Consider the following 17,314-nt stretch of genomic DNA (forward strand, 5'->3'; position numbering starts at 1 on the left):
TTATAATTCCTATTGTTTTGTTTGTTTAAACAAAGTAATATCTACAACATGATTTGGTTTTGTGAACAACATATGTAGAAAATGCAAAATAACATCGTAATTCCATGGAAAAAATTGTCCAAAATTTTTACACCCATTATACTTTCACTAATTCTAATTGTTTATGCTTTGATCTTGTATAAATAATCCTTAGACCTGAGGCACAGTGTTAACTTGTTTGTTGAACAACTATGGTTCACAGGTACACATAATGCAGGGTTGTTGATTTGTCTTTATACCTAATGGTCATAGTTTCTTCATATACGAAGTTGCACGTGTGCGCAATATGGAATCTGTCTCCTTGTTAGATACAAAGTATAATAATGATATCCTATGTGATCTAATTATGACACTGCATTGAAATCCTCGCCGGGGTTGTAACCGAAAATAAATTGTTTGTCTCAAATAAAATGCATGTCAATTGACCACTGCTTGCGGTGGCTTAGTTGGATAAGAGTTGTAACCAGGATGGAGGAGTTCAAAATAAATTATTTATGTCCTTGGGTATAAAAATAAAAATAAAAATGCATGTCAATTAGATTTGTATATATGATCGAATTTGTGACTTGACAAATATTCCATTGTCTTTATTTGATTGGAACATAGTTAAACAGATGGATTGAATTATATTGTAGCTAAAATTGACAGGTTCATTATGTTTTTAAAGCATTTATATTATCTAGGTAGTCATGATATATTGCTAAATGTCAATCATGGCTTGTAAGACCCAAATATTAATTGGGACAATTAATTCTTTTGGGAGTACTAATGTGTTAGTACAAGTTTTACTACCAGCTTAATGATGAACCTAGTGATATCACACGCCATAAACAATTAGGATAACGTGGAATAAGAATGAAATATTGTTGCAAATATGTTTGCTTTGAGTTGATTTGAAATTAAATTAAATGAGATTTAATTTAATCTGTATTATAGTCACGAGCCTACTTGCATATGATGCACACGCATGCCCAAAGTGAATACATGTTAATGTACCCTAATTGCACACACAAAAATTATGTTTCTTTTATTTTTGTTTCAGAAATTAATTAATTAATTAATTAATTAATTAAGATGGATGGATGGTCAGTGGTTGCTGACCATCATGCATGAAGCATGGATCGTGACTATCATGCACAATATCGTGCATGAGCAACCGCTCATGCACAATCGTTCGCGTGCATGCGGACGATTAGCAACGGTTGCTGCTGATCATCCATTGATCAGCAACCGTTGCTAATTTATATATATATTATTTAAAATGTAGTTTAGGGACATGACAAAGGGTTGCTGAAAATAGAGAGAAAGAGTACGTGAAGGAAAGGGAATTCTCTCTAGTTCGGGCTGTGACTAAACATCAAGGATACAACGGATTGTTTTTACGAGATTGTTAACACGATCATAGTGGTGATTATCCGATAGTTCTCTCTTTCATTCGATGTCTGTTGTTGGTGTATTTAAACTAAATGTTCGTTTGTGGGACTTGAACTGAAGAACATCCAAATCAATTCATTTAAAGTGTGCTTCGAGAGGTAATTTGTTTAATTTCCTTTTTATATTTAGATTTTTGATTAAAATGCATGAACAAAATTTGCCTACGTGAACATAAGAAAATGAATGTAAACATAGCATTCACTATATTTAAGTGAAATAAATAATATATTATTTTAGCTAGAAAAATCATTTAATGAAATCTTGACAAAAGATAAATGTATTACAATAGGTATAGTTGAATTTTTTTTTTTTTGTTGTTTTTTTTTCCTTTAGATTAATATAAGTACAAATATCTACATATAAATTAATAATCATTTTTAGATATCTTTATGAAAACCCTTATTTTTATAATAGCAAGAATGTCAACACGAAAGTAGTCTAAATGTCATGATTTTTATTTTTTATGATTTTTAAATTCTTTCATTTTCTTTTCCTTTTCACTATTGACTTCCCGAAGAGGGTTAGTTGGTGAGGGCCCTTGCAGATGGCCACGGGCCTTGGACACCAAAAAAAAGAAAAACCAAAATAAAATAATAATTTTAAATGAAACATTTCTAAAAAATTATTCACGTTAATTACTTATAGAAATTGATATCTCATAGAATAATTGATATCTTTTTAATCATATTTTTCAAATATCAAAACCCAACTTGTAGCTGAAGTTCCATGTTGCTTATTCACATTGTACCCTTAACTCAAATTGGGTATAAGTTTTCCTAGATTTATAATATGGGTTAGTCAAATATGTGTTAAATATGAGTTGGGTTAGATATAAATCACTAGATTTACATTGTATGAAAAATGGGTTAAAATTGGTTAGGTGGGTATATTTGGGTTAATTTATTTTGACCCAATAAAACATAAGATTTTTACCACTAGTGAGCGAAATTTACAGTTGTTTTCCATTCGAGGGGGAATCCATTCTCCCGCACCTAAAGTCATCGACATCGAGCGAGGTTGCGCTCGTGTACTCGCCGGACCTTCTTGCACTAGCTGACCCCCTCGCTACGCTCGGGCAAAACGTCAAGATCGTCTCCGAAGCACGCAAGACGGACGGTTCCGATCAATCGGTTGACCACGGCACACGGTAGTCCTCGTCGCGTCAGATCACTACCCCCCGCCCCGCCCGGATCAAACCCCGCGCAATTTGAATTCGCTTCGCACCTTTTCACGAACCCGACAAGAGTGGCGAACACAGCATCCGCGAATTTCGAGGATTTCAGAGAAATAGAGAGAGAGAGAGAGAGAGGGAGAGAGGGAGAGATGAAGAGGAAGAGCGGGAAGCGGGCCGGCAGCCACGGCGGCGACGGGAGGAGGAGCGCCGCCGTCGCCGGGACGAAGGGGGCGGCGATGGCGGAGAGCTGGGAGGCCCAGCTAGGGCAGGTGTCCTTCCTCTCCCTCCGCCCCACCCCCACCACCACCACCGATCCTCTTCCTCCTCCGCCGATCCCGATGCCGAGCCCGAGCCCTCTCTCCGCCTCCCGGACCTCCTCGAATCCGATCCCTCCCTCCTCCCGGCCTCGGCTCACGACGCCGAGGCCGGCGCCGGCGCCGATTGCATCCTCAGCCAGGATTTCTTCTGGTAATCACTGTTGCCCTGTGCATGCCGATGAGCTGATTTTTGGATTTTTTTTTCTCTTTGGCTTTGTTGGCTTCGATTGGAGTTTAGCTCGATGGGTTTATATGCGGAGCTGGTGGTCCAGTTTTCCCTTGCGTTCGCCCCCGTTTAGGGAGAAAACTGGACTACAATGGACGCAAACGCTACGAGTAGTGTCGTATTGCGTGGTTGCTTGAATGAGATGCGGTGTGGATTTGAATGTAGCATCTTTTGAATTGCGCTGCAAATCAGCAGATGCTGCTTTTAAGCTGTGCTCAAAGACCGTAGTCGGAGCTAGGCGTCATCATCGGTGAATCAGACTTTGAAAAATGAAGACAAAATGTGGAATTTAGGCCTCGTTTTGTATGTTGATGTGTTTACTCTGCTTTGGGCAGAATGAATGGAGTTCATTAACTTCAAGTTTTCTTGATAACTTTGTTTTGTGTTGTCTTTGTCTTGGATGCAGTACTCCTGATTACATCACCCCGGACAATCAAAATCTAGTGAATGGGTTGGATAAGGTAGATGGGTTGTTATTCTCTATTTTGTCTTACTTTGATGTAATATTTTTGGCTTAAATTTGGCCGTCCTATTCATGCAGGATAACTTTTCTTGCCCTAAATCACCAGAGAAACTTCACTCGACTAAGACCAAAAGGTTTCGGCAAGGTATGTTTTAGCTGTGCCCTTGATGGTTTTGAAAATTCTCTTTTGCATGTTAGTGACTCCGATAGATTTTTTTTTTTATGGCTATGATACTATTGTAATCTGTTAACATATTTGGGGCTTCTGGGCAGTCATGAGAATGCATTGGCCTCATTGTCAAATGTCCTTATGGGCAGGATTATGAATTAATGTAGGACGCAATGGAATGCCAGGTTCATACACTTGGGATAGGCTGTGAATCTGAAGCTTTTGTCTGGGTTGACCAAAGGGATGAAAATTATTCTCCTTGGTGGGGTCCTCTAACAGAATAGTTGGATTCTACTGAGCTGGTTTAATCATTCAACTGCGTCACTCCTTAGATGGACATTTTTTCTTTTTTTGAACCAATCGATAGGGAATATCGCTAGATAAATCTTCTCTTTAGTATGCATAAAAAAGCAGGTGAGTAGTTGATGTGAATTGGAATGTGTGAGGTAAATGTAGATTTGATTTTCTCTTTCAGGGATAATTCTCTAGATGTGCGGAGTTTGTGGGTTATCTATCAATGATAGTATTGAGGGAATTTTTTCTTAGGTATGCTGTATTCTTTTCTATGAATTCAATCAAGCCTTTGAGATCCTTATAATCATCTATAATTTTTTATCAACCTCTTTAAAGGTCCATCATTTCAGTGATGATGCTTGATCAGGTTTTGTGCTTCTACCATTGGAAAAGTCTTTTTATTATTTATTTATTTATGGATCATATGCTATTATAAGTAATTCATAATGATTATGATAACATTATGGGAGTTTCAAAGAGCTGGATCCTCCATCCAGGTTCCCTTGCTTGAGCAAGTCAAAGAATGTTCAAGGAAAGCGATCATTTGAGGACTGAATTGAGATATTATACTGAAGTCTTGGGCACATTCATATTGAGACATATCATAGCCACATGATAAATGCGATCACCACTTTGCTTCTCCTGTTCAAACTTTCTAAATTGTCAATGCCCATTTTTGAGTAGTATTGATTCAATTTTTTCATCTTCGTGCACTTACAGATTGGACATAAACAAAGATATACAGTTTAGCTCTTATCAGCCATTTCTCTTATTGATGTTGAAATTTCCAATTGTCGTAATTGTTATTAGCAGTAGTTAAATTTTAGGTGCTTACTGTTGTGACTTTCCTCAGATCAAGTCATCCTGAATCCTCAAAGTCCCATTTTTTCTGGAAGTCAACAAATAGAGGATCTTGCAGAGGATACTTTGGAAATTGAAGAAGCTAAAATTGAGAAAAAAGTATCAAATGGCAAGCAGCAGACACACAGTTATGTCCCACAGTCTGCCATTGCTTTACGCTGCAGGGTCATGCCCCCTCCTTGCATTAGAAATCCATATCTCAGTGATGCCTTGGAGACTGACATAGATCCTTTTGGAAATCAAAGGTCCAAATGTGCTGGTATGTGTATATGCCTGTTAATTATTGTGTCACATGGCATGTACAAATTATAATCAGTCTTCTAAAATTGTGTGTACTATATATGCCGTGTCTTAAAAAAAAAAAATATTGATAATGGAAATTACGAATGGTTTGTTTGCTGTTTCATTTAAGATGCTTACATAAGTTTATTTTTATGCGAAAATATGCAGGCTTATTCTCTTCTATTACCGGAGGAGATGGTCTCTCACGGTACCACACTGATTTCCATGAAATTGAGGTCTCTATTCCATATTAAAGCCTTTTGCAAATATAGTATACAGCTACTCTTTAATATACAGAAATTCAAGTTTCTTTTGGGTTGACTTGTTAATTTGCAAATTCTTCCTAGCAAATTGGAGCTGGTAACTTCAGTTGTGTTTTGAAAGTTTTGAAGAGAATAGATGGTTGCTTGTATGCTGTGAAGCAAAGCATCAGGCCATTGTATCAAGATTGGGAAAGGTACTTGTGTCATGCACCGCTTTCTGACATTCACCACTTATTTGAACAGAATATGATACCCACTGTTTTGCAGGAGAAAAGCTTTGATGGAAGTACAATCTTTGGCAGCTTTAGGTATCAATGCCGGTTTCATTACCTCAATTTCGTATTCTGCTGCATGATTTTCTCTAATTATCTTTGCATGTTTGTTGCAGGCTCTCACGAGAACATTGTTGGATATTACTCTTCTTGGTTCGAAAATGAGCATCTTTACATTCAGATGGAGCTCTGTGATTACAGCTTATCTAGTCAGAAGTCTACACGTTTAACCGAATGGGATGCATTGACAGCTCTATATCAGGTTAACCACAAATTTATGTGATGATAGCAACGTTTTATGATATGAATGGCCTTTATTAAGTTATTCCATCAAGCAACCCATGAAGCAATGGTCAATGCGTTCAGAATTAGAAATTGATTCTGGCGTTAAACGAGCAGTCTCCTCTCTTCAAGTAGTAGGTTCACTTTGTAAGCAATTAAGTTGTCACTTGAATCTTGAAAATACAGTGGAAAGAAAAGCAGCTTAATTTTTATTTTTATTTTAATTGTGCTTGTCAAAGAGTTGAACTCTAGAGCTTCCATCTTTGGGGGGAAGGTGATACATGTTGAAGATCAATAGAAATCTTGTGAACACGTAATGCTGGGTAAATGTGCATTTACTTTCATTTGCAGACTGGAATAATTGACAGTGGGAAATATGTCTAGCATGTGTGAGTGTAAAAATGGAGAATAAGATAGAAAAACTTGCTTGGATAGGGCTCACTACATTGTTTGTCCATGAGGTTTTACCGGTGTTTGTTGCATGCACTATTCCATTAAATATTTTAACTGTTCAAGTGGGATTCTTTACTTTGGGTTTCTGATTGTTTCAATAATGGTCATGTACCATCCGATCATCCATCATGTCTTTTTCATCATGCTTGCATAGAGAGGGGAATTTAGGTGCTCATATTGCTCAAAGAACTTAAAATTGGGATTTATGAATGTGGCACGTCCTTTTCCAAACAATAGGTTCAGTTACAAAAAATGAAATTGAAAAAGTTCTTCCTTCTTGGAAAGAATACTCAAACTATCAACATGCTAGTGTGGGATTTGTGTGATCAGTGGCTATGTGAATGCTACTGATGAGCTTCACCGGATATAGTACTTGTGTCTTTCTATTGTACTGTGGTTCACAAAGCTTCAATTATTTGTAAGATGTCGTTTTGGGTTATCAGTAATTCAAGTATCTCTGTGATCAAGTCCTGGATAGTGCAGTGAGCGTGCAATGGAAAATTTGGCTATAGCTCCTTTCCTCATGACACATATAACAGCCCATATTAATTTCCTTTGACAAGATATAGTGGCCTATTGTGGATTTATTTTTCGTAATCTTTGTCATGAAGGTTAATGGTTTGTCTCCATGATTTACACTTGCTAATGTCAAATTACCTGCAGCTTGCAAAAGCATTGCTTTTTATGCATGAAAGAGGAATTGCCCACCTTGATGTTAAGCCGGATAATATTTATGTCAAGAATGGTGTATACAAGCTTGGTGATTTTGGTTGTGCGACTCTCCTCAATAGCAGCCTACCTGTTGAGGAAGGTGATGCACGGTATATGCCTCAGGAGATCCTGAATGACAATTTTGATCATCTCGATAAGGTTGATATATTCTCCATGGGAGCTTCTATGTATGAGCTTATAAGAGGGTCACCTTTGCCGGAATCTGGGCCTCAGTTTCTGAATCTTAGAGAGGGAAAGCTGCCCCTTCTCCCTGGCCATTCACTGCATTTCCAGAATTTGCTTAAGGTTCCGTGTCTTCGTTTCTTTCAATGGGACTTGTGTCGTTTTGTTTTTTGCTTTTGAGGAAAACTGTCAATTTTGTGGCTTTCTGATGTTCTTTTACTTCTTTAGGTCATGATGGATCCAGATCCAACCACCCGGCCTTCTGCGAAAGAACTAGTGGCTAATCCAATTTTTGACAGGATTTGGAGGAATGGAAAGACTTAAGCCAAGACAGTAATCGGATTTCACCTCGGACATAAATAATTAACTGCAGGTGCTGAATGTATCAGTTACCATTCGGGGGAAGTTGACTACGAAGGTATTAGGAAAATCTAGTGCCAATTTTGCTCTTTATTCTCTGGCTAATGTGTGCACCAATTTTTGTGCTGTAATGGTGCTGGATCGGTATATGGGAAAAACCTTAGAAATGGTGTTGTAAGTCCGACCCCAAGTGAAGGTCTGGTGTGTAATGGAAAAGCCATGTTCATCTGAGAGTCCGAATGCCATTTGCTATCTGCCGTGAAGAATCTGTGGGTGCTTGCTGTTCCTACTGTTGATATTATTCATTCCAATTGTACAGACATCCACTTTAAGCTCAGAACCAGTTCATTGATCTGTGGGGAAGTCACCTATTTCACTTTTCTTGCAGCATGCTATACCGTTCTTCAGTCAAAATTCTAGTTCAACGACTCAGGCTTTGGAGTGCCTAATATCTGCAAAACCAATCGAGTTTGTTTAGATCTGTCCAACTCTGGCCTTAAAAAAACAAAAAAATCTTACTCTAAAACTGATGAGCTTGTCCTCGAGAAGTAACTTTCTAGTTCTTACTTCACAAGATCATGTCGATCATTTCACAAGATGGCGAGATTAAAATTAGACAACAAGAATAACGCATATTCCTTTAGAAAAACAGAGGTTAAAGATGGTTGCTATGGAGGCACTACCTTACACTTTCCCATGGAGCACGACTTCTCTGTAATGAATCATGCGGTGATTCACCTTAAATCAAAGAAGTCTAGGTCATCGCCTTTTTGGTGTTTCCTCTCTTTTTTAATGGTTGATAAGACTTCATTCATTACTCATTAGGAAATTCACCGTAGAAGTGTCCCATGTCTTTACATAACAAAGATAAAAGGCAATGGGGAATGGTAGACAGCTAGTTCATACGCAAAGACTCGTTCTGGTGGGCTTTCACTATTCAATCAGCAGCACGATTTACTTTTCTCGGACAAAGGATAACTAAGACACCCTCTAAGCAGTCTAGGAGATGTGTACAATCCCTGACTAAAGATTGGATGGCCCATGGAGCTTCGGCCCGGCCCGTGATAGAGCTTTCCAGAAAAGTACAGTCTGACTCGATCTGGATTGGAATATTTCCGTCGTTCAGTACCCTTGGCGAGCTTGCCCAATTGGAGCGACGTGTTTCTCCATTTCCAGACAAGGAAACGTCCTGCTCCATTATAATTGCAAAAGAAATTCGAGTTGCATCATTTCTTTTTTTTTTTTTTGTCGAGTTGCATCATTGGAGTGTGTACGAAATGCCTTCTGACCAAGCAACTGAAATATGTGCTGCAAAAAAGAGACTGCCCTTTCGACGAATCTCCATTACAGTCGTTGGAAAGAGTGGACTTCTTGCCGGGGCGTAATTTGATAAAAGAAAGTGAAGGGACGAGAAACGTTATACCTGAAAACTAGGAGGACCAAAGTGCAATTCTCTACAATCTTTAGAAGTGCGATACGTCATATACAAAAACACATCCGCCTAAAGAGTGTTGCTTTGAACCCTATTTGCAATGATCGGTGTGGGATCTGCGAAAGGGTCCTCAAAAGGACACTTTTGACAATGCTTGCGAGCCTAGGACTGTCGATTAATTGGTAATTAAATTTAACTTGAACAATGGTATATTACTCAAAACATGGGTTGGTGATTAATTCTAGTTAATAATGATGAAGACTTCCATAGATGTGACCATGATTAACAATAGCCCAAGATTCTCTCTCCTATGAAGTCGAAAAGGCTAGACAGCATTTGAATTGATCTCTTGAATCGTGGATGGTTATTATGGGGATCAATTATGATTCCAGAATTTGTATATCCTAGGCCAAAAAATAAAAATCCAGTGTTGTAAATGAGCAGTCTCTGGAGTGTCCATAAAATATTCATATAAAAATTCACGTTTTCATCTTAAATCACACTTTTATCTCATTTAAATATTTAAATATTAAGTATACTTTATTTTGAATAATTCCATTTTTAAACGAACTACTTGTACATGACACGATGGTAATGAGTGCATTTAAAATCGTGTCGTTTTTCTAATCAATTGCTTAACAAGTGTCCCTTAAAATGCTTTCAGTTAAAATTTTGAAATCAGCTCTTATGTAAGTAAGGACGATCAAGAAGAACGACAATTTTTGAGGAAAATTACAGATTCATCCCCCGTCTTGCATCAGCAGCTGCAGTGTTTGTCTCTACAGGCGTTCGTATTGAAGTTCTTTTATTATTAATGCAAAATCTTTTGAGCAAAGGGCTCTGTGTATATATTGACAACACCCATCATCTTCCCCTCTAAAAACCTCGTCCTCTCCAGAACTCATTGCTACCGGCTTTTCCCTACCCACTTCCTGCGTCTTTCCACCCTGCCTTCGTGCCCGCGCATGCGTGCGTGTCTTTATGACTTCGAGAGCGAGAGATGCCAGGAGATGCGGTCAAAGAATCCCGGGAAGAACGAAAGCCTACGAGCCGAGACAGCTTCTCCGGTGCTCATCAACGGAGAAGAACCTCCCGCACCAAGTTGCGCAGATACAGACTCTTCAGGTATATAGAGTCCGCTAAACACCCCGGGTCAGCATCCTCATTGGCTCCGACGTTCTGGGCGGTCCTTCCGCCCCGCACCCCCCCTCCCTTCTTCTACGCCATCACCTCGATCCCTCTCGTTAAGTATGTGTTCATCGTCTTACGCGCCCCGGACAACAGCGATGGTAAGAGAAACCTAATTACACGGTATCTTCATAGGTTTGATTAAAGCGAACTTTTATATGAGTACCAAAAAGAGAAGAATTTTAGTATGGATTTATGGAGTCCCGAGTGAAAAAATATAGAATAGCGTCTGAGAAATTGACTGTTCTTCAATTAAAATGAGTTATTGATTGGTTGTTAGAAGATTTCGTAGATTACGTTGATGTTCGGCATTAGATCATATTTTACCGTAATTCCTTTTTTTCGTAGATTTGTTTAGCACACATAGCATTATTCTTTGGGAAGTGCACGAATCACCATATTTCTTTTTAATTTAACAATAAATAAGTTGAACTCATGCTCTAAACGTATATAATAACCGTAATCCTTATCTAACTATCTTGTCAAATTGATGGAATTTTCTTGGTTGTCAAAGTGGTGACATGTTTGTAGAACAAAGCCTGCAATGCCCATGGCCTTTGTTGAGGCAAAAGACATTTTTGTGTTAGAAGAACAATCTCTCTCTAAATCAAATGCATCTACCAGCTCCACCCAACTTTCAAAAAAAAAAAAATTAAAAATCTTATCAAGTTTCTTTGCTGTCTCCATCTTATGTTTCGTTTGGTGTCTAGAATTCAAGTGGGATTCTTTAATTTGGATTTATGATTGTTCCATTCATGGTCATACACCATCCGGTCATCCATCATATATTTTTCGTCATGCTTGCATGGAGAGGGGATTTTAGATGCTCGTGTTGCTCAAAGAACTTAAAAAGTGGGATTTATGAAGGTGGCACGTCCTTTTCCAAACGATCATTTTAGTTACAAAAAATAATATTTAAAAAGTTCTTCCTTCTTGGAAGAGTACACAGACTATCAACTTCCTAGTATACGATTTGTGTGACCAGTGACTATGTGAATGCTATTGATGAGCTTCCATTGGATATAGTATTCGCGTCTTTCTATCGTATTGTGGTTCACAAAGCGTCAATTTTTTTAAAAGATGTTTTGGGTTATTTCAAGTGTCTCTGATCAAGTCCTGGATAATGCAGTGAGAGTGCAATGGAAAAATTTGGCTATAGCTCTTTTCCTCATTACATAAATAAAAGACCATATCATTTCCTTTGACAAGATATAGTGGCCTATTATGGATTTTATTTTTCGTAATCTTTGTCGTGAAGGTGAATGGTTTGTCTCCATGATTTACACTTGCTAATGTCAAATTACCTGCAGCTTGCGAAAGCATTGCTTTTTATGCATGAAAGAGAAATTGCCCACCTTGATGTTAAGCCGGATAATATTTATGTCAAGAACGGTGTATACAAGCTTGGTGATTTTGGTTGTGCGACTCAACTCAATAGCAGCCTACCTGTTGAGGAAGGTGATGCGCGGTATATGCCTCAGGAGATCCTGAATGACAATTTTGATCATCTCGATAAGGTTGATATATTCTCCATGGGAGCTTCTATGTATGAGCTTATAAGAGGGTCACCTTTGCCGGAATCTGGGCCTCAGTTTCTGAATCTTAGAGAGGGAAAGCTGCCCCTTCTCCCTGGCCATTCACTGCATTTTCAGAATTTGCTTAATGTTCCGCGTCTTCGTTTCTTTCAATGGGACTTGTGTCGTTTTGTTTTTTGCTTTTGGGGAAAATCGTCAATTTTGTGGCTTTCTGATGTTCTTGACTTCTTTAGGTCATGATGGATCCAGATCCAACCACCCGGCCTTCTGCAAAAGAACTAGTGGCTAATCCAATTTTTGACAGGATTCGGAGGAATGGAAAGACTTAAGCCAAGACAGTAATCAGATTTCACCACGAACATAAATAATTAACTGCAGGCACGGAATGTATCAGTGACCATTTGGGGGAAGTTGACTACGAAGGTATTAGGAAAATCTAGTGCCGATTTTGCTTTTTATTCTCTGGCTAATATGTGCACCAATTTTTGTGCTATAATGGTGCCGGATAGGTAATTGGGAACAACAGTAGAAATGTTGTTGAAGGCCTGACCCCAAGTGAAGATATGCCCTGTAATGGAAAAGCCATGTTCATCACAGAGTCCGAATGTCATTTGCTATCTGCCATGAAGAATCTGTGGGTGCTTGCTGTTCCTATTGTTGATATTATTCACTCCAATTGTACAGACATCTACTTCAAGCTCAGAACCAGTTCTATGATCTGTGGGGAGGTCACCTATTTCATTTTTCTTGTGGCGTGCTATATTGTTCTTCAGTCATAATTCTAGTTCAGCGACTCTGGCTTTGGAGTGCCTAGCATCTGCAAAACCAATGGAGTTTACTTAGAGCTTTGTACAATTCTTGACTTAAAAAAATATATATTCTTCTTGTTCTAGAAATGTTGAGCTTGTCCTCGAGAAGTAATTTTCTAGTTCTTATTTCACATGATTATGTCGATCATTTCACAGGATAGCGAGACTAAAATTAGACACGGAAAGAATAACGCATATTCCTTTAGAAAAACAAAGGTCAAAGATGGTGGCTATGGAGGCACGTCTTCTCCGTAATGACATGGGTTGGTTAATTTCAAATTAAAGCAGTCTAAGGTCATTTCCTCCTACCTACCGCCTAAATAAAGCGGCCTTTTATTCTACGTAATTAATCATACGCAATTATGATGAACCTTCCAGCTCCATTATGATGGCAAAAGAAATTGGAGTTACATCATTGGAGCGTGTACGAAATGCCTTCTGATTAAACAACTGAAATACGTCTGCGAAAAAAGTGACTTGCTCTTTCTGACAAATTCAAATCGACGACTCTCCATTACAGTCGATGGAAAAACTGGACTCCTCGGCGGGGCATAATTTGATAAAAGAAAGTAAGGGGACGAGAAGCGTTATGCCCGAGAAATAGGAGGACCAAAGTGCAATTCTCCACAATCTTTAGAATTGCGATACGTCTTATACAAAAACGCATCCGCCTAAGAGCGTTGCTTTCAACCATATTTGAAATGATCGGCCTGGGATCCGCGTAAGGGTCCTCAAAAGTCAAAAACACACTTTTGACAATGCCTACGAGCCTAGGACTGTCGATTAATTTGTCAGTAGATTTAATTGCTTTCGGTGGAAAAGTTGGTATATTAATCATAACATGGGTTGGCGATTAATTTTAGTCAACAATGAGGGAGACTTCCATAGATTTTGCCACGCACACACGTCGCATGTGACCATGAGTGAAAATAGTCCAAGATCCTTTCTCCTATGTAGTCGAAAAGGCTAGACACCGGTTGAATTGATCTGTTCTTTTTTTTTTTCTCGTCGAAATTGATCTCTTGAATCGTGGATGGTTAATATTGGGATCAATTATGATTCTAGAATGTGTCTATCCTAAGCCAAAAATAAAAAAATCAGTGTTGTTAATGAGCACTCTGGAGTGCTCGCAAAATATTCATATGCAAATCATGTTTTTATCTTAAATCACACTTTCATCTTGTTTAAATGTTTTAATATTAGGTATACTTTATCTTGAATATTTCATTTTTAAAGGTACTACTTGTACATGATACAACGGTAATGAACGCATTTAAAATCACGTTGTTTTTCCAATCAATTGCTTAACAAGTGTCCCTTAAAACACTTTTGGTTAAAATTTTGAAATTAGCTCTTATGTAAGTAAGGACATGATCAAGAAGAACGACAATTTTTGAGAAAAATTTCAGATTCATCCCCCGTCTTGCATCAGTACCTGCCGTGGTTTGTCTCTACAGGCGTTCATATTATATTTCTTTAATTACAACTGTAAAAACTTTTGCGCAAAAGTGTCTGCACACACACACACACACAACAGCCATCATCTTTAGAACCCATTGCCCTCGCCTTTTCTCTACCTGCTCCTTCGTCTCTCCGGCCTGCCTCCGTGCCTCCCACCATAACGGGTGATTGAGCAAAAATCAGTGGATGGTTAGGACACGGGTGCGTGTCTTTATGACTTCGAGAGAGGCTGAGAGATGTCGGGAGCCACGGTCGAAGAATCCCGGGAAGAACGAAAGCCTACGAGCCGAGACAGCTTCTTCAGTGCTCATCAACGGAGAAGAAGCTCTCGCACCACAAGTTGCGCAGATACAGACTCTTCAGATATATAGAGTCCACTATATACCCCCAGTCAGCATACTCATGGCTCCAAGCAAGTAAGTATAGATTCAATTCCGAACACCGAGGCTCAATTAACATGCAAGAGGAACGTTAAGAAAATACGTCATCGACTATTTCTTCGCGGCTTAAACTTTTGAGAAGATGGTTTGATTAAACAGTTTAGCACTAATGGAACACCATATCTCATGTTTGAAGGCGGTGGAGTGGCGGGTGATATGGAATTCGGCGTTCCAGAACAGTGTGATAGTGTATGGGGACCTCGCCCTGGCGCCGCTTTACGTGTATAGCATCTTCGCCAAGGGCATCAAGTACAACGACGACGTCTTAAGCATCCACTCCCTCATCTTCTACACCATCACGTCGATCCCTCTCATTAAGTACATTTTCATAGCCCTATGCACCACAGACAACAGCGATGGTAAGAGAAACCTAATCACACAATATCTTCGTAAGTTTGATTTAGAACGAACTTTTATACGAGTACCAAGAAGAGAAGAATTTTAGTATGGATTTACGGAGTCTTGATTGAAAAGTTATGTGATAACGTCCGACAAATTGATTGCTTTTTAATTACAAAAATGAGTACCCCTTAGAATCTCATTGATTAGTTGTTAGAAGATTTTATAATGTTCTATGTTCATGTTCGGATTTACATCATGTTATACTGTGAATCGATTTTTAAGTAAATATGATTAGCACACGTGAGCATTATTATTTGGGAAGTGCATGAATCGCCATATTTCTTTTAACTAAACAATAAATAAGTTGAACTCATGCTCTAAACGTAAAAAATAACCGTAATCCTTATCTTACTAATTTGTCAAATTGATGGGGATTTTCTTGGTCATCAAAGTAGTGACATGTTTGTAGAACAAAGCCTGCATTGCCCATGGCCTTTGTCGAGGCAAAAGATATTTTGTCAGAAGAACAGTCTCTCACTAAAGCAAATACATCTACCTGCTCCACCCAACTTTCAATAAAAATAAATAAAGTTTCTTTGTCGTCTCCATCTTATGTTATGTTTGGTATCCAGAATTCAAAGTTCATTTGGTTCAAAATCTTATAGCCGAAATGAAGCAAAGTTCTATTGGTTCCATGGGCGAGTGCAGCCAAAACATGGGTCCGACACTTTTGACCAATCTTAATTAATTAATTAATTAATTCAGAAAAAATACATGGCCTGTACTGTTATACATAAGAGGCTTCGAGAAGTGGAATTTTTTACCAGCGTAGCGAGTGATTTCGTGTAGACGAAGGAAACGAAAATTCATCTGCTCAAATGTTGTCGTAAATCGTAAGTCCGCATGCTCTATTTGACTTTGATTATTTTGCCCCAGTAAAATTTGTTCAATCAAAGTCACAGACTGGTAAAAAAAAGAAAAAGAAAAGAAGAAGCACAAACTGGTGACGTTAACCGACCATACTTTTAGTAACCAACCGGATATGGGATGAATGTTTACAATGTTTGTATGCGAGGTACTACATGTTATTTTATCTGTGTGAAGGTTTCACCTTCCCGACGTGTAACTTGACATTATTATGTTGTACATTAGTAGTATCTTTTTTATGTAACGTTAACCTTAATCACCATAGTCAAAATATATGGAATATAAGTACTTGCCATATCTTGACAAATCAGTTTTTGGTTAAAATTTCAGTTTGCTAGAACTTTTTCAGTTGCCCAATCGCGAATACTACGTATACGGGGCTCTTGTCTACTGTTTCATGAATAAGATAATTGAGGGGAGGGAGGGAGGGAGGGAGCGAGTACTTTTGGTATGTGCCCATGTTTTCTCTTTACTGTGCCACGACTTTGTTTACCCGAGATTGTAATATCTCTTTTAGAGAGAGAGAGAGAGAGAGAGAGAGAGAGAGAGAGAGAGAGAGAGAGTACTTTTGGTATGTACCCACGTTTTCTCTTTGTTGTGCCACGACTTTGTTTACCCTAAATTGCAATTATGACTGTAAATCATACATTGCCTTGCACCATATGAATTATGTCTTTTAGCGAAAACCCTTCAAAATATATATGATGGCGATCACGGAAGGACAATGGGAAAGGATAGATCGATCGAACATATTGTGGCATGGTTGTACATGTCTCGGTCATCGCTCGGCCAAACACTATTTGGTTGCACAACAAGGGAAAAAAAGAATCAAAACCCGCACCTTGTCTTATTCAGAAACTTTGTGACTTGGTTCATTTGAAGTAGATATTTTATCTTCTTAAAGGGGCTTGAATTAAATTAACACGAACAGTACAAATATGGCTCCACCGTTCCTCTATAAAGGGACGACAGAAACATTAAATCTGGCCACGATATTGGGCATCCTTTTGACATCCCAAGTGAGTAAAACGTTATCATTGGGTTCTTTCAATTTTATTCATTGAACTAAAGAAATGAACAGGTTAGACAAACAAAAATAAAATTTCACCCCTGAATTGACAGTTGTCATACATAAATTATTGCCGTGAAAAAACATATGCACGTGAATGGTAGAGTCTACTAAAATTTTCTCTCTCTCTCTAAAACTTAAACACCTTTGTATATTACAGATATGATAGTAAGGATTTCGGTGGCAATACTGGTGTGCTTGTTCATGGTCCAAAGGCTTGGCAGGGACAAAGTAGGGTACCGCTTCGCTCCGATCATATGTATAATCTCCATATAATCGATTAGCTCTTCAAATGATGCGAGAATGGAGGCGTGATTCGCTGACATTG

The 17,314-nt window shown here is 38.5% G+C and overlaps 2 protein-coding genes across 2 annotated transcripts; both read left to right on the forward strand.

Moving 5' to 3' along the window:
• The first annotated feature begins 2,669 nt into the window (after positions 1 to 2,669).
• Positions 2,670 to 8,137, forward strand: LOC104456808 (wee1-like protein kinase). The gene is given in 11 exon segments (XM_039298710.1): positions 2,670 to 2,958; positions 2,961 to 3,115; positions 3,597 to 3,651; positions 3,732 to 3,798; positions 4,970 to 5,236; positions 5,428 to 5,495; positions 5,607 to 5,716; positions 5,790 to 5,830; positions 5,911 to 6,056; positions 7,193 to 7,546; positions 7,652 to 8,137. Coding segments are annotated over 11 exon segments (1,521 nt in total). The 5' UTR covers positions 2,670 to 2,796; the 3' UTR covers positions 7,748 to 8,137.
• A 1,971-nt stretch (positions 8,138 to 10,108) lies between these two features.
• On the forward strand, positions 10,109 to 12,682 carry LOC104430004 (wee1-like protein kinase). The gene is made up of 2 exons (XM_039298711.1): positions 10,109 to 10,340; positions 11,714 to 12,682. Exons 1-2 carry the CDS (start codon positions 10,197 to 10,199, stop codon positions 12,176 to 12,178), a joined length of 609 nt encoding a protein of 202 aa, XP_039154645.1. The 5' UTR covers positions 10,109 to 10,196; the 3' UTR covers positions 12,179 to 12,682.
• Positions 12,683 to 17,314: the final 4,632 nt, after the last annotated feature.

The sequence above is a fragment of the Eucalyptus grandis genome, chromosome 8 (genome assembly GCF_016545825.1).
Source record: "Eucalyptus grandis isolate ANBG69807.140 chromosome 8, ASM1654582v1, whole genome shotgun sequence".
Classification (NCBI taxonomy): Eukaryota; Viridiplantae; Streptophyta; class Magnoliopsida; order Myrtales; family Myrtaceae; genus Eucalyptus; species Eucalyptus grandis.